We start from the raw sequence: 18,794 nt of genomic DNA, 5'->3' as shown, positions 1-18,794 counted from the left end.
TCCTGGGCATACATCCAGGAAAACTCTAATTCAAAGAGATACATGCACCCCAATGTTCATAGCAGCACTATTTACAATAGCCAAGACATGGAAGCAACCTAAATGTCCATCAACAGATGAATGGATAAAGAAGATGTGGTATACACACACACACACACACACACACACACACACACAATGGAATGCTACTCAGCCATAAAAAAGAATTAAATAATGCCATTTGCAGCAACATGGATGGACCTAGAGATTATCATACTAAGTGAAGTAAGCAGAGAAAGACAAATATCATATGATATCACTTATATGTGTAATCTAAAATATGATACAAATGAACTTATCTACATAACAGAAACAGACTCACAGAAATAGAAAACAAACTTATGGTTACCAAAGGGGAAAGGAGCAGGGGAAGGGGTTTAGCATTAGCAGGTAAAAACTACTGCATATAAAATAGATAAACAACAAGGTCCTAATGTATAGCACAGGGAACTATATTTAATATCCTGTAATAAACCATAATGGAAAAGAATATAAAAAAGAATATATTGTATATATAACTGAATCACTTTGCTATACACCAGAGACTAACACAACATTGTAAATCAACTATACTTCAATAAAAAAAAATTGTCTCTTTGCAGATGATATGATTTGAAAATTCTAAAGACTCCATCAAAAAACTGTTAGATCTAATCAATGAATTCTGTAAAGTATCAGGATACCAAATTAACATACGAAAGTCAGTAGCATTTCTATACAACAAATTACCTGAAAAAGAAATAAAGAAAGCACTCCCACTTACAATAGCATCAAAATGATAATGTACTTAGGAATAAATTTAACCAAGGAGTTGAAAGACCTCTATACTGAAAACTACAAAACATGATTTAAAAAAAAACAAAGAAGATACAAAGTATCCCATGTCCATAGATTAGAATAATTAATATTGTTAAAAGGTCAACACTACCCAAAGCCATCTATAGATTCAGTGCAATCCTTATCAAGATTCTAGTGACATTTTTCACAGAAATAGAAAAAATTTTTTAATCCATACGGAACCATGAAAGACTCCAAATAGCCAAAGAAATCCTAAGAAAGAACAAAAAAGCTGGAGGCATGGCATTTCTTGTTTTCAAACTATATTACAAAGATATAGTAATCAGAACAGTATGGTACTGGCAATAACAATACACATATAGACCAGTGGAACAGAATTGAGAGACCAGAAATAAACACATGTATATAGTCAACTAATATTTGGAAAGGAAGCCAAGAATAATCATGGAAAAAAGACAGTCTCTTCAATAAATGTTAATGGGAAAATTGGATATTCACATGTAATAGAATGAAATTAGACCCCTATCTTACACCACTCACAAAAACTAATTCGAATACAGTAGTCTGTGGCTATTGAGTTCTGTCTTTTAATTGGTGCATTTAGACCTTTGATGATCAAAATGATTATTGATATAGTTGAATTAATATCTATCTTATTTGTTGATGTTTTCTATTTGTTGCCCTTGTTCTTTGTTCTTATTTGTCTTTCACTCTTTTTCTGCCTATCCAAGGATATGGTATTGCTCATACCCATTTTGACTAATAAATGAGCTACTAATGCCAATACAATAAAACAAACAAACAAAACTAACTCGAAATGGATTAAAGGCTTAAATGTAAGACCAGAAACCATAAAACTTGTAGAAGAAAACACAGGAAAAAAGATCCTTGATGTGGGTCTTGGCAATGATTTTTTTCTCTATTACACCTAAAACATAAGCAACAAATATCAAACTAAAATGTTTCTGCAGAGCAAAAGAAACAATCAACAAAATGAAAAGATAGGGCTTCCCTAGTGGCGTAGTGGTTGAGAGTCCGCCTGCCGATGCAGGGGACGCGGGTTCGTGCCCCGGTCTGGGAAGATCCCACATGCCGCGGAGCGGCTGGGCCCGTGAGCCGTGGCCGCTGAGCCTGTGCGTTTGGAGCCTGTGCTCCGCAATGGGAAAGGCCACAACAGTGAGAGGCCCGCGTACCGCAAAAAAAAAAAGAAAAGATAAACTATGGAATGAGAAAAAATTTGCAAATCATTAACCTGATAAGGGATTAATATCCAAAATATATAAAGAGCTCATACAACTCAATAGCAAAAAAATAATAATAAAATAAAATAACCCAGTTTAAAAAATGGGCAAAGGACCTGAATAGACATTTTTCCAAAGAAGACATATGAATGATCAACAGGTACATGAAAAGCTGCTCAATATCACTCATCATCAGGGAAATGCAAATTGAAACCACAGTGAGGTATCACCTCACACCTGTTAGAATGGCTATCATCAAGAAGACAAGAGACGGGCTTCCCTGGTGGCGCACTGGTTGGGAGTCCACCTGCCGATGCAGGGGACATGGGTTCGTGTCCCGGTCTGGGAAGATCCCGCATGCCACGGCTGGGCCCATGGGCCATGGCCGCTGAGGCTGCGCGTCCGGAGCCTGTGCTCCGCAATGGGAGAGGCCACAACAGTGAGAGGCCCGCGTACCGCAAAAAAAAAAAAAAAAAAAAAAAAGAAGGCAAGAGATAACAAGTGTTGTCAAGAATGTGGAGAAAAGGGAACCCTTGTACACTGTTGGTGGGAATGTAAATTGGTGCAGTCACTATTGAAAACAGTAATGGAGAGGTTCCTCAAAAAAATTAAAAGTAGAACTACCATATAATCCAGCAATTCCATTTCCAGGTATAAATCTGAAGGAAATGAAAACACTACATCAATGAGATATCTGCACCCCCATGTTCATTGAAGTTTTATTTACAATAGCCAAGACATGGAAATAACTTAAGTGTCCATCTAAGGATGAACAGGTAAAGAAAAAGTAGTGTGTATAATTATATACAATATAATATTATTCAGTCATTAAAAAAGGAGAAAATCACGTCATTCATGACAACACGTGTGGACCTTGAGGGCATTATGCTGGTGAAATAAGTCAGATGGAGAGAGAAAATACTGTATGATCTCACTTACACATGGTATCTAAAAAAAGCAAACATAACTCATAGAAAAAGAGGTCAGATTTGTGGCTACCAGAGTTGGGGAGTGGGTGAATTAGATGAGGTGGTCAAAAGGTACAAACTTTCAGTTATAAAATAAATAAGTACAGTGGAGGTACAATATGACGACTATAGTTAACACTGTTATATGGTATATTTTAAAGTTGTTTAGAGAGCCGATCCTAAGAGTTCTCATCATAAGGAAAAAAATTTTTGTATCTGTATTAGATGATGGATGTTAACTAAACTTATTGTGTTAATCACTTCATAATATATGTAAGTCAAGTCATTACACTGTACATCTTTTTTTTTTTTTTTTTTTTTTTTTTTGCGGTACGCAGGCCTCTCACCGCTGTGGCCCCTCCCGTCGCGGAGCACAAGCTCTGGACGTGCAGGCCCAGCAGCCATGGCTCACGGGCCCAGCCGCTCCACGGCACGTGGGATCCTCCCAGACCGGGGCACAAACCCGCGTCCGCCGCACCGGCAAGCGGACTCCCAACCACTGCGCCACCAGGGAAGCCCTACACTGTACATCTTAAACTTACACTGTATGTCAATTATATCCCAATAAAACTGGGGATTAGGAGAGATGCCTAATACAATAACCAGAGTTAAAGTAGAGAGCAAAAATATGCCAAATGACTCCATAAATATAAAGGAGGAAAAAAACTACACACACACACACACACACACACACACACACACACACACACACACGAGAAGCCCAAGATATGGGAGAGCTCAGTGTCAAGAAGTGAAAGGTACTATAAGCCCTAATGTTAAGGTACCAAGGACTCGATTCCAATAAAATCAGTGCTTACTAATTCATTCATCATATGTAATATCCAAACCTTTTCCCCCAAAAAATTGAACTAGAATAAGCATATATATTTTGTCTATCTTACTAATGCAACCAAAGATATTTATGAATTAAATTACTTATGCTTGCTCACAGCATGCAGCATTTGCCATATCATGTAATATTAGCTGATAACTCCTCAGGAATAAAGAAAGAGACACTAACTACTGAAACAATTTTTAAAAAGCATACAATCAGGAAATTTATTCAAGAAATTCTGGAACCTATTATTACCACTTAATTCTTGTAAGTAAAATTGTCCTTCAGGTACTTCATCATATAATGTCTGGTAAAGGTTAGAAAGCTTTTCATCTTTGCTGTCAAAGAAACAGCCACATTAGAAAGCAGGAAAACAAAAATAAAAACAGAAAACCCATAAAACATTTTTGTCACTTTGCCATATATAATATTTTGTCATTAAAATTTAGCCTGAGATTCTCCAGTTCCTTACACTTCATAAGAACCTTTCTTAAAGAACTGTCCAAGTGATAATCAAGTACATACTCTTCACTCTAGAATTCCCACCTTGTTTCTTTTAGGCATCTCTCTATGGAGCAGATTTATCTTAGGCAGTAAGTAGTGCACATGACCCATTATCCTTTGGCTGTGGTCCAATTTTTCCTACTCCTAATTCAACTTACAGCAAATTTTACAGAAAGTTATTATAATAAGATAAACAAGAATATCTTTAAGTAGCCAAAGAATCTCAGATCCCATAACCTGTTAATAAAAACATCTTAAAAAGATGATTCATCTGATTCCATAACATGAAAATAACTGAAACCATAGAATGTTAATGTTGGAAGAAATTTTAAGAGTCCACCTAGTATAAGATTCTTGTACAGATGTGGAAACTGAGGCACAGAAATATAAATTGTACAAGAGCCTAAGCCAGCATGTGAAGTCAATCAGGACTCAACTCTAAGTCTTTCAATTCCACATGCAATGCTCTTAGCTCCACACCATCCTTCCTAAAAGCAGAGTCTCTTAGTTAGCACAAACTATGTGGCATACTTTCTGTAGAAGGGATAGATGAATCTTGAAGAAAAATCTCAAATCTGAATCCAACATTTAAAGAAGAGAATACAATGGTTTAAATACCGAATAACTGAGGAAGAGGTACCAAGAGGTGATAAACTCTTGTGAACGCTGTACTGACTTGACAACTCACATAAAGAGCTTTCTTTTCTAGTCATCTTGTCCTTCACAGAAGTAGAAGAAATCTAGAGCCAAGTGCAAGAATGTTCGTGCCTCAGATCACATTGGTAAACCAGCATTCTTGGACAATAAACCCCTTAAAAGATAATTAATCATAACAAGCCTCTGCACTTAGCTATGCTTCTAATGTAAAATTGCTTTTTATAATTAAATTACATTTTATATCTACTAAAATTTTAAATGAACACCATATTCTTTTGCAAAGCCACATTTTTCTTAAGTATGCAACTTATCATCTCCTAATTAATATTTTGTCAATTTATAGTAATGTGTCACTTTAGAAAATGAGAACTGAATTATAGGTGTCTTCAGTTTTACATGGCTCTATGGAATCTAGAGCCTTGACTTTTAAAGACCATGCAGGACGTAAAGAGGATTCTCAAGCTATACAAGATTGACAGGAATTGGTACTGAGGTCCCACACAGAGCCAAAAATCTTCAAAAGGCAATGTTCTCAGCAAGAGTAGGCTAGAAAAAATTGTATCCCCCAACAGAAGGAGTACATAGAGTAAAATCTGTCTTTGTCTCAGCTCCAGGTTGGAAAAAAAGAAAGAGAGAGAAAAGAGAGTACTCCTCTTGATTAGTTATAGCCTTAGCTCTACCCACACATGAGTTTAGAATTCAAATCTATACTAAATATATGGGCCCCAAAATTGAAACCAAAAATTCATTTAAAGTGATCCCATATTTATAACACCTCTGAAGTGCATGGCAGAAGCAAATTCAAACTCTCTTGGAAGAGGACTCTCTAAACCCAGACTCATCATAAGATTCCTACAGATTTAGATCAATAATACATGAAAGAATGAATAAAAAGTATAAGGCACACAAGGACATCAGTTAATATGAATTAATGAGTGAGAATCAGACAAAACAACAAACAGAAGATTTAGATTCCCCCAAGGACTTCATATATTAGATTTATCAGGTATCAATCATGAAATAACTATAGGACATGAGCAAATAACATGACATAAGGCAGATTTTAATTTCTAAATAAAACTTCAAGAAGTAAAATATATAAACACTGAAATAAAATTTCAATAGATAGGTTAAACTGCAGATTATATTCAGCTGGAGAAAGAAAAAGTAAACTAGAAAGTAGATGGGAGACATTACCCAGAACAAAATACAGAGAAAAAGATGAAAAATGTGAAGCAATGTTAAAGAACATCGAAAACAGAATGATAAGGTCTAACATACATCTAACAGAAGATCCAGAAGGACAGAATGAAGAGATTGAGAGAGAGGAAATACTCTAAAAGATAATGGATTAGAATTTTCCAGAATTGAAGAAAGACATGTATTCTCAGATTCAGGAAGCACACAAATATCAAAACAAAGGAATATATACTTAAGTATATCATATAGTGAATGTAGTAGGTTGCATAACCCCACCAAAAGAGATGTCCATATCCTAATCCCTGGAACCTATGAACATTATTTGGACCTTATTTGGAGAAATGGTCTTTGCAGATGTAATCAAGTTAAAGATCTCAAGATGAGATATGCAATGATGTGCTTATAAGAGAAAAGTAGAGGGAATCTTGAAATATAGATACAGGGGAGAAGGTCATATGAAGAGCAAGATGGAGGCCAAGATTGAAGTTACCCTGTCAAAAGCCAAGGATTGCCTAGAGTCATTGTTACAACAGCAGAAATTTAACAGAGAGCATAATAATAAAAATACTGGTCTAATGGAGAAAGAAGGGGAAAAATTCATATTCTTCTGAAAGGGTTCCATGTTCTATTTTTTTAAAACGAGGAGGAGGGCTTCCCTGGTGGCGCAGTGGTTAAGAATTCACCTGCCAATGCAGGGGACACAGGTTCGGATCCCACATGCCGTGGAGCAACTAAGCCCGTGCGCCACAACTACTGAGCCTGCGCTCTAGAGCCCATGAGGCACAACTACTGAGCCCACAACTACTGGAGCTTGCTTGCCTAGAGCCCGTGCTCCACGACAAGAGAAGCCATCGCAATGAGAAGCCTGCACACCACAATGAAGAGTAGCCCCCGCTCACTGCAACTAGAGAAAGCCTGCGCACAGCACAGCAATGAAGACCCAAACGTGGCCAAAAATAAATAAATAAATGTATAACAAAAAATAAATAAATAAAAGGAGGAGAAGGAAGAGGGGACGGCACAGGAAGAGTAGGGGAAAGGGGAAGAAGAAGAAGAAATATTTAAGATTGTGACATTTCAATACTTGGACTAAAATGGAATGGAATGTTTGAGGGCTAAAGACAACACTTGAAAGCAAAAATATTCCCAGATCTTTATTTACCTCAGTTCTTTTAGTATGCAATTGTACTTGTAAACTCTTCTTTCTCCTGAAAAATCAGAGGATTTTTCTTCTCCAAATAGGAACATTGATGTTTCATACATAAAGTGTACAGAAAATTGGAATAATTCCTGAATTGGTTTCTTCTTGATTCTTCTTCTTTTCGTCTTTTATTTATGGAAATTTTCAAACATAGACAAAAGTAGACAGAATAATGTGATGATCTCCCCATGTTTCTGTAATGACTCATCACCCAGCTTCAATAATGGACAATCTTATTTAATCTATATTCTTATCCCTGCTCTCAGTCCTTATTACTTTAAGGCAAATTCCAGTATCATATTACTTATGTGTAAGGATTTTAACATGCATTTCTACAAGGTGTTTTTCTTTTAAAAAACATATTTAAAACACAGTTATAACACCAAAAAACAATAATTTCTTAATGTCATCAAACACACTACCTATGTTCAAATTTCCAATTCTTTCATAAATGTCAAAATTTTTTAACACTTTACATCAGGATTCAATAAGGTCCCCACATTACAGTTGGTTGATATGTCTTTTAGAGCTCTTTTCACCTATAGGTTCTTCCTCCATGTCTTTTTATTATTATTATCATTATCATCATCACCACTATCATCATTACTGCCAGTTGTCCTATAGATTTTTCACAGTCTAGATTTTGCTGATTGTGTCACCAAGGTTGTAGGAGTCTAAAGACTTGATCAGATTAACATTCTACTTTTGGGGGGTGGGGGAGGGGTGGTTCAAAACCATGTAGGTGGTGGCATTTTCCCATCAGGAGGCATATAATGTCCAAGTGGCTCTCTATTTACGATATTAGCAGCTACTAATACATAATAACTAGATCCAGTAAATCATAAGGATCTGCAAAATGGCTGTGTTCTAAATCTATCATTCCTTCTTCACTCATAATATTTCCATAAAGAGAAAATTCCTCTAGTGTACCATTTGCTTACCCTTTGATATAGTTCATATAGAAAAGCAGGATAATTGCCTTATTCTTTCCCTTTTCATAACAATGACTTGGCTCACTTGTAACCTTCAACAGTGACAAAATAGTTTTTATATCATTTTGAACACATTGATTTAAATATATTAAATTCTTTTTTTTTTTTTTTTTTTGCGGTATGCGGGCCTCTCACTGCTGTGGCCTCTCCCGTTGGGGAGCACAGGCTCCGGACGCGCAGGCTCAGCGGCCATGGCTCACGGGCCCAGCCGCTCCGCGGCATGCGGGATCTTCCCAGACCGGGGCACGAACCCATGTCCCCTGCATCGGCAGGCGGACTCTCAACCACTGCACCACCAGGGAAGCCCTAAATTCATTTTTACTCCCTGCAATGATTATCCTTATTGATGCTCTAATTTTCTCGTGTGGGGTAGGAAGGGGTGGAAGCCTCTTCAAGTGGGCTCTTGATGTATCTCTGGTAGCAGTCTGAAGACAAGATGCTCCAGGCTCATCTGTACACTTCCTTTCCCAGACCTGCAATCAGCCATTTCTCCAAGGAAATGGTTCCTTTTAATAAGAAATGGTACTTTAAGACTAAAGTCTGGGCTAGATTCTGAACTGTTTTTTAACAATTATCCTGCTTTCTTATTTCTTGGTTTTCTCTTTTTATGCTTCTTTTCCCTCCTCTTCTTATTGGACTGTCAAGAACTTTTCTAACACAAACATTCCATAAACTATACAACAATGAGATCAGTACAATAAGCCTGAAATAAATTTGAAAAAGAAGATCTCTTGGAAATTTCATACTTTGTTTCAAGTAATCTAGGGTAGACCTAAATTTCAAGGAAAACCCTAAAATTATTTTGTGCTCTGAGATCCTGTAGACTAGGAATAATTCTGAGATAAACTAGATCCCAAACTTGTGTGCACACTGGAATCACCTGAGAGCTTGAAAAAATGCTGATGCCTGTGTCCCATCCCCCCAAATTGTGATTTAATTATTTTGGGGACTGAACTGATATTTGGAATTTTTTAAAGATAGCCAGGTGATTCTAACACACAAATTGAGGATCACTATGGCAATACCCCATAGACTTGATTCTACCCAGAACTCACATCAATTGGGCTGTGACTTAGTACTTTAGAAGTAACACCTTATTCTTCCTTGTATGTAAAACTAAAAGCTCTTTAGCAGAAATGGTTCCTTCCTCTTAGAATAACCTGCTATGCAAGGGCTGCTTAGGTGATACATTAAAAAAAAATGACTAGATTGAGTCTATAACATCTCTAGATAAACTTAGCCCTAAGCAAAATTGTGAAATAAGGGAAATTTTTATCATGCACCTCACTCCCCTTTCTTAGTAGGTACTTTGCCCTTTTGACATTATATCCCTTTAAATCCAACTCCCAAATTCCTACCCTGAGAGCCCTATTACCTTGTTCTTATCCCCCCTGAAGCTGCCCTATAGTCAGTCCCCTCTACAGTCCTCCCCTCACAAAGGCAATGGCTTTATTTTTATTATGTCACAGAGCATAAAATACATTTGAGATGTGGTACACATATACAAAGAGACAGAAAGAGAGAGAGACAGAGAGAGACAGAGAGACAGACACAGACCAAGAGACAGAGAGACAGAGAACTGAAACTATTTCACAAAATAATACTTATCCTTATTATATGAAAAGCACTATAATGTCTTCAATTCTATTCTAATTTCTTTTTTTAAAACAAAATACTAGTAGCTAGTTCAGTTGTGGGGTAGTTTAGTTATGTTTAGCTGTCCTGAAATTTTATGTTCAGATGCAGTTTTTACATACTCTTTTTTCCCGTTCATTTACTGAATGATGGCTAGAGAAGAGAAATAATCTTTTTTCTTTCCTCAGTGATATTAACTTCATTACATTCACTTTTTAAAATGTCATATACCTACTACTCTACACGTCTTATTTCTAAAATTTTGTTATATATATTACTTAAGACTGATTAGCATTTGCCCCTGCCTACTGCATACACATCCAGTGTTTTTGTTTTCTTTTCAAATCTTTCAGACTGGGAAAAAATGTACTATTTGTGAGCAGATGATTTAATTTCAATGAATGCCTTTTTATTTCTCTCAAAAAAAAATACTAGTAGCTACCTCTTAAGTTGATTTCATGACACATGAATGAATCACAACCTACAGTGTACTGCTACTTTATATCCCCTATCCCCCTCCATATATCCTCACTGAAATTGATCTTCATATTTCTAGAATAATTTTGACTTATACCTCATTACATCATTTTTTATCTTTTATCATTTTTAAAAGTATAATAGTGTTCACTTAATTATGAGATGCCTCAAATATTTTATGGAATAGGGATGATCTGATATAAATAACGAATAACTAAAAACATTTGTTTTGTATTCTATTCCTTTGGTGCATTGTGTCTCCGCAGGTGTTAACTATTTTAAAGAAACACTCCTACTACCTCCCATTTCTTCCTAGGTAACAAGCTTTATTGTGGTGGCCTAGAAATAATTGCCTTGCCTTTTGTCATATAACTCAAAGGAATAGTGGGAACCCCCACATGACTCTCAGCAGATTTGTCAACAGAAACCTTGCAAGCCAGGAGGGAGTGGGGTGATATATTCAGAGTGCTGAAAGGAAAAAAACCAAGAACCAATAATACTCTACCCTGCAAAGTTGTGATCAGAATTGAAGGAGAGATACAGAGTTTTCTAGACAAACAAAAGCTGAAGGAGTTCATCACCACTAGACTGACCTTATAAGAAACGTTAAAGGGAATTCTTCAAGCTAATATGAAAGTAAGCTAATTAGTAAGATGAAAACATATTAAAACATACATTTTACTGGTAAAGGTAAATATATAGTTAAATTCAGAATACTCTAATATTGTAATGGTGGTAGGTAAATCACACAGAACTCTAGTATAAAGATTAAAAGACAAAAGTATTAATAACTATAACAACAACAGTTTGTTAATGGATATACAATATAAAAAGATGTAAACTGTGACATCAAAAACAAAATGGGGTGGGGGGTGTTGAGAGATACCTCAAATAAGTAAAATTAGAAATGAAAGAGGAGACATTACAACTGATAACAGACAAATACTAAAGATCATAAGAACTACTATGAACAATTATATACCAACAAATTAGATAACCTAGAAGAAATGGATAAATTCCTAAAAACATATAGCCTACCAAGACTGAATCATGAAGAAGTACAAACTCTGAACAGACCAATTATTAGTAAGGAGACTGAATCAGTATTCAAAAAACCTTTCAACAAAGTCCAGAATCAGATAGCTTCACTGGCACATTCTACTAAAGATTTAAAGAAGAATTAATGCCAATCCTTCTCAAACTCTTTCCAAAAACTGAAGGGGACACTTCCAAACTCATTTTATGAGGACAGCATTACCCATACCAAAGCCAGACAAGGACACTACAAGAAAAGAATATCAGGCTAATATTCCTCGTGAACACAGATGCAAAAACTCTCAACGAAATATTAGCAAACCAAATTCAGCTGTACATTAAAAGGATCATATACCATGATCAAGTGGGATTTATTCCCAGGATACAAGGATGGTTCAACACAGGCAAATCAATAAATGTGATACACAACTATGTAGGGGAAAACCCAGTCTTCCTCCTGTTTCTCCTTTACTCTCACACTACAACCACACTCACATCTGACACCAGATGTGTGTGAGGTTTGCCCCCACAAAGCAACTCTCTGCAACACCAGCTGGGTATCCTACAATTTAACTCAATTCTGACACTGTCTACCTGGAGATACTTTCAGATTCCACAGGGTAAAGGCTCAGTTCCACAAGACTGCCCCACCCCACCTCAGATGTCAACTGCAAGCCCAGTTTGTCACCTGTGCTTCTGACCAATTGGCTATAAATCAGAGGTTCCCACAAGCCCCTACTTGGGTTTGATTATTTTGCTAGAGTGACTCACAGAACTCAGAACAGTTACTTATGCTTACCAGTTTATTAAAGGATGTGAAAAATGATACAGATGAACAGCCAGATGAAGAGATATATAAGGTGAGGTGTCGGAGGATCCTAGGTGCAGGAAATTATGTCCCCATGGAGTTAGGGTGCATTACCCTTCTGGTATGTGGATGTGTTCACCAACCTGAAAGATCTCTGAACCCCACAATATTGGGATTTTTTATAGAGGCTTCCTTATGTAGGCATGATCAATTATTAACTCCATTTCCAGCCCCTCTGCCCTCTCTGGAGAGCTTCTAGGTTGTATGAACATGTCCACATACTGGGAGGGTGATGCACCCCAACTCCATAAGGACAGAAGCTCCTGCACCTGAGACCCTCACAGGCCTCTCTCAATGTATCTCTTCATCTAGCTGTTCATCTATATCTTCTATCATGTTTTTTAATAAGCTGGTAACTATAAGTAAGTGTTTCCCTGAGCTCTGTGAGCCATTCTAGAAATTAATTGAACCTCAGTAGGGGTCATAGGAACCTCTGATTTGTAGCCAAGTCAGACAGAAGTAACCTGAGGACCTACCACTTGAGATTGGAAGATGAAGTAGGGGGGACAGTCTCATGGGTCTGAACCCTTAACCTGTAGGATCTGGCACTATCTCCAGGTAGATAGTGTCAGAATTGAGTTAAATTGTAGCTGGTGTCACAGAATTGCTTGGTGTGGGGAAAACACACATCTGGGGTCAGAAGTATGAGTGTGGTAGTAGTGTGAGAGTAAAGGAGATAAACAGGAGGAGAACTTAGGTTTTACCTAACACAATAATTAAATGAATTAAATAATTAAATTTCAATTAATAAAATGAAGGATAAAATTATATGGATCATCTCAATGGATGCAGAAAAGGAATCTGACAAAATTCAACATTTACTCATGATAAATACTCTCAACAAAGTGGGTATAGAAGGAATGTACCTCAACATAATAAAGGCCATATATGACAAGCCCAGAGCTAACATCATACTAATGAAAAGTTGAAAGCTTTTGCTCTAAGATCAGAAACAAGACAAGAGTGCCCACTCTCATTACTTTTATTCAGCATATTACTGGAAGTCCTAGCCAGAGCAATTAGGCAAGAAAAAAAAAGACATTCAAATCAGAAAAGAAAGTTAAATTGTCTGTTTCCAGATGGCATGATCTTATATACAGAAAACCTTAAAGACTCCACCAAAAAAACTGTTATAACTAATAAACAAATTCAGTAAAGTTGCAGAATACAAAACCAATATACAAAAATCAGTTGCATTTTTCTTCACTAATAATGAACTATCAGAAAGAGAAATTAAGAAAACAGTCCCATTTACAATATCATCAAAAGGAATAAAATACTTAGGAATAAATTTAGCCAAGGAGGTGAAAGATATGTACACTGAAAACTATAAAACATTGATGAAAGATATTGAAGAAGACACAAATAAGTGGTAAGATATTCTGTTTTCATGGTTTGGACGTATTAATATTCTTAAAATGTCCATATTACCTAAAGTGAACTATGGATTCAATGCAATCCCCAACCAAATTCCAATGGCATTTTTCACAAAAATAAAACAAACAATCCTAAAATTTGTATGGAACCACAAAAGACCTCAAAGAGCTGAAACAATCTTCATAAAGAAACCATAGAACTCCTAGAAGAAAACAAATGTCTTTGACATCAGTCTTAGCAATGATTTTTTCATGGACACCAAAAGCAAAGGCAAAAGAAACAAAAATAAACAAGTGGGACTATATCAAACCAAAAAGTTTCTCCTCAGCAAAGAAAACTATCAGCAAAATGAAAAGGTAACCTAGGGAATGAGACAAAATATTTGCAAACCTTATGTCTGATGAGTTAATGTTCAAAATATACAAGCAACTCATACAACCCAACAGCAAATAAAGAAATAACTCAATTAAAAATGGGTAAAGGACCTGAATAGACATTTCTCCAAAGGAGACATACCAATGGCCAACAAGTACATGAAAAGGCGCTCAACATCACTCATGACTGGGAAATGCAAAGCAAAATCACTGTGAGATACCATTTCACACCCGTTAGAACTGCTATCATCAGGAAGACAGGAGAGAGGGAGCTTCAAGATGGCGGAAGAGTAAGACGCGGAGATCACCTTCCTCCCCACAAATACATCAGAAATACATCTACATGTGGAACAACTCCTACAGAACACCTACTGAACTCTGGCAGAAGACCTCAGACCTCCCAAAAGGCAATAAACTTCCCACGTACCTGGGTAGGGCAAAAGAAAAAAGAAAAAACAGAGGCAAAAGGATAGGGACGGGACCTGCACCAGTGGGAGGGAGCTCTGAAGGAGGAAAGGTTTCCGCACACTAGGAAGCCCCTTCGTGGGCAGAGACTGCTGGTGGCAGAGGGGGGAAGTTTCGGAGCCACGGAGGAGAGCACAGCAACAGGGGCGCGGAGGGCAAAGTGGAGAGACGCCCGCACAGAGGATCGGTGCCGACCAGCACTCACCAGCCTGAGAGGCCTGTCTGCTCACCCGCCGGGGCAGGGGCTGGGAGCTGAGGCTCGGGCTTCGGAGGTCAGACCCCAGGGAGAGAACTGGGGTTGGCTGCGTGAACACAGCCTGAAGGGGACTAGTGCACCACAGCTAGCCGGGAGGGAGTCCGGAAAAACATCTGGAGCTGCTGAAGAGGCAAGAGGCTTTTTCTTGCCTCTTTGTCTCCTGGTGCCCGAGGAGAGGGGATTAAGAGTGCCGCTTAAAGGAGCTCCAAAAGGAGCTCCAGAGACGGGCGCGAGCCGTGGCTATCAGCGCAGACCCCAGAGACAGGCATGAGACGCTAAGACGGCCGCTGCAGCCACCAAGAGGCCTGTGTGCAAGCACATGTCACTATCCACACCTCCCCTCCCGGGAGCCTGTGCAGCCTGCCACTGCCAAGGTCCTGTGATCCAGGGACAACTTCCCTGGGAGAACACATGGTGCACCTCAGGCTGTTGCAACGTCACACTCACGCAGGCCTCTGCCACCACAGGCTCGCCCCGCATTCCGTACCCCTCCCTCCCCCCGGCCTTGGTGAGCCAGAGTACTCGAATCAGCTGCTCCTTTAACCCCGTCCTGTCTGGGCAAAGAACAGACGCCCTCAGGCAACGTACATGCAGAGGCAGGGCCAAATCCAAAGCTGAACCCCAGGAGCTGTGTGAACAAAGAAGAGAAAGGGAAATTTCTCCCAGTAGCCTCAGGAGCAGCGAACTAAATCTCCACAATCAACTTAATGTACCCTGCATCTGTGGAATACCTGAATAGACAATGAATCATCCCAAATTGAAGATGTGGACTTTGGGAGCAACGATATATATATTTTTTTCCCTTTTTCTCTTTTTGTGAGTATGTATGTATATGCTTCTGTGTGTGATTTTGTCTATAGATTTGCTTTTACCATTTGTCCTAGGGTTCTGTCTGTCCGGTTTTTTTTTGTTTCTGTTTTTTTTTTTAGTATAGTTTTTAGCACTTGTTATCATTGGTGGATTTGTTTTTTGGTTTGGTTGCTCTCTTCTTTCTTTCTTTCCTTCTTTATTTTTTATTACTTTAAAAAAGTTTTTTTAATAATTATTTTTTATTTTAATAACTTTTTTTTTTTTTTTTTTTTGTGGTACACAGGCCTCACTGTTGTGGCCTCTCCTGTTGCGGAGCACAGGCTCCGGACGTGCAGGCTCAGAGGCCATGGCTCACAGGCCTAGCTGCTCCGCGGCATGTGGGATCTTCCCGGACCAGGGCACGAACCTGTGTCCCCTGCATCGGTAGGCAGACTCTCAACCACTGTGCCACCAGGGAAGCCCTCTTTTAATAACTTTTTAATTTAATTTAATTTTACTTTATTTTATTTTCTTCTTTCTTTTGTTTTTTTTTTCTCCCTTCTATTCTGAGCCGTGTGGATGACAGGCTCTTGGTGCTCCAGCCAGGCATCAGGGCTGTGCCTCTGAGGTGGGAGAGCCAAGTTCAGGACATTGGTCCACAAGAGACCTCCCAGCTCCACATAATATCAAATGGTGAAAATCTCCCATAGATCTCCATCTCAATGCCAAGACCCAGCTCCACTCAATAACGAGCAAGCTACAGTGCTGGACACCCTATGCCAAACAACTAGCAAGGCAGAAACACAACCCCACCCATTAGCAGAGAGGATGCCTAAAATCATAATAAGGCCACAGACACTCCAAACACCACCAGACATGGACCTGCCCACCAAAAAGACAAGATCCAGCCTCATCCACCATAACACAGGCACTAGTCTGCTCCACAAGGAAACCTACACAACCCACTGAACCAACCTTAGCCACTGGGGGCAGACACCAAAAACAACGGGAACTACGAACCTGCAGCCTGTGAAAAGGAGACCCCAAACACAGTTAAGTTAAGCAAAATGAGAAGACAGAGAAACACACAGCAGATGAAGGAGCAAGGTAAAAACTCACCAGACTTAACAAATGAATAGGAAATAGGCAGTCTACCTGAAAATGAATTCAGAATAATGACAGTAAAGATGATCCAAAATCTTGGAAATAGAATGGAGAAAATACAAGAAACGTTTAACAAGGACCTAGCAGAACTAAAGAGCAAACAAACACTGATGAACAACACAGTAAATGAAATTAAAAATTCTCTAGAAGGAATCAATAGCAGAATAACTGAGGCAGAAGAACGGATAAGTTACCTGGAAGACAAAATATTGGAAATAACTACTGCAGAGCAGAATAAAGAAAAAAGAATGAAAAGAATTGAGGACAGTCTCAGAGACCTCTGGGACAACATTAAACACACCGACATTCGAATTATTGGGGTCCCAGAAGAAGAAGAGAAAAAGAAAGGGACTGAGAAAATATTTGAAGAGATTATAGTTGAAAACTTCCCTAATATGGGAAAGGAAATAGTGAATCAAGTCCAGGAAGCACAGAGAGTCCCATACAGGATAAATCCAAGGAGAAACATGCCAAGACACATATTAATCAAAGTATCAAAAATTAAATACAAAGAAAAAACATTAAAAGCAACAAGGGAAAAACAACAAATAACACACAAGGGAATCCCCATAAGGTTAACAGCTGATCTTTCAGCAGAAACTTTGCAAGCCAGAAGGGAGTGGGAGGACATATTTAAAGTGATGAAGGGGAAAAACCTACAACCAACATTACTCTACCCAGCAAGAATCTCATTCAGATTTGACAGAGAAATTAAAACCTTTACAGACAAGCAAAAGCTAAGAGAATTCAGCACCATCAAACCAGCTTTACAACAAATGCTAAAGGAACTTCTCTAGGCAGGAAACACAAGGGAAGGAAAAGACCTAGAATAACAAACCCAAAATAATTAAGAAAATGGTAATAGGAACATACATATCGATAATTACCTTAAATATAAATGGATTAAATGCTCCAACCAAAAGACACAGACTGGCTGAATGGATACAAAAACAAGACCCATATATATGCTGTCTACAAGAGACCCACCTTAGACCTAGGGACACATACAGACTGAAAGTGAGGGGATGGAGAAAGATATTCCATGCAAATGGAAATCAAAAGAAAGCTGGAGTAGCAATTCTCATATCAGACAAAATAGACTTTAAAACAAAGACTATTACAAGAGACAAAGAAGGACACTACATAATGATCAAAGGATCAATCCAAGAAGAAGATATAACAATTGTAAATATTTATGCACGCAACATAGGAGGACCTTAATACATAAGGCAAATGCTAACAGCAATAAAAGGGGAAATCGACAGTAACACAATCATAGTAGGGGACTTTAACACCCCACTTTCACCAATGGACAGATCATCCAAAATGAAAATAAATAAGGAAACACAAGCTTTAAATGACACATTAAAAAAGATGGACTTAATTGATATTTATAGGACATTCCGTCCAAAAACAACAGAATACACTTTCTTCTCAAGTGCTCATGGAACATTCTCCAGGATAGATCATATCTTGGGTCACAAATCAAGCCTTGGTAAATTTAAGAAAATTGAAATCATATCAAGTATCTTTTCCGACCACAACACTATGAGAATAGATATCAATTACAGGAAAACATCTGTAAAAAATACAAACGCATGGAGGCTAAACAATACACTACTTAATAACCAAGAGATCACTGAAGAAATCAAAGAGGAAATCAAAAAATACCTAGAAACAAATGACTATGAAAACACGACGACCCAAAACCTATGGGAGGCAGCAAAAGCAGTTCTAAGAGGGAAGTTTATAGCAATACAATCCTACCTTAAGAAACAAGAAACACCTCAAATAAACAACCTAACCTTACACCTAAAACAATTAAAGAAAGAACAAAAAAACCCAAAAGTTAGCAGAAGGAAAAAAATCATAAAGGTCAGATCAAAAATAAATGAAAAAGAAATGAAGAAAACGATAGC

At 37.9% G+C, this 18,794-nt stretch overlaps 1 protein-coding gene across 1 annotated transcript in view; it reads right to left on the bottom strand.

The window, feature by feature from the left end:
• EFCAB13 (EF-hand calcium binding domain 13) overlaps window positions 1–18,794 on the bottom strand; it is a gene marked incomplete at both ends in the record, with an annotated part of 45,919 nt that overhangs the window by 18,799 nt on the left and 8,326 nt on the right. Inside the window, 5 exon segments of the mRNA XM_082603831.1 lie at window positions 4,137–4,219; window positions 5,004–5,125; window positions 7,405–7,445; window positions 7,448–7,568; window positions 8,461–8,467. Coding sequence (XP_082459957.1) covers window positions 4,137–4,219; window positions 5,004–5,125; window positions 7,405–7,445; window positions 7,448–7,568; window positions 8,461–8,467 — 374 coding nt within the window.

Source organism: Mesoplodon mirus (genome assembly GCF_964341445.2).
Source record: "Mesoplodon mirus genome assembly, chromosome: 18".
NCBI classification, from domain to species: domain Eukaryota; kingdom Metazoa; phylum Chordata; class Mammalia; order Artiodactyla; family Ziphiidae; genus Mesoplodon; species Mesoplodon mirus.
The sequence above is the reverse complement of the archived record's forward strand: the minus strand, read 5'-3'. Positions and strand labels throughout refer to the sequence as shown.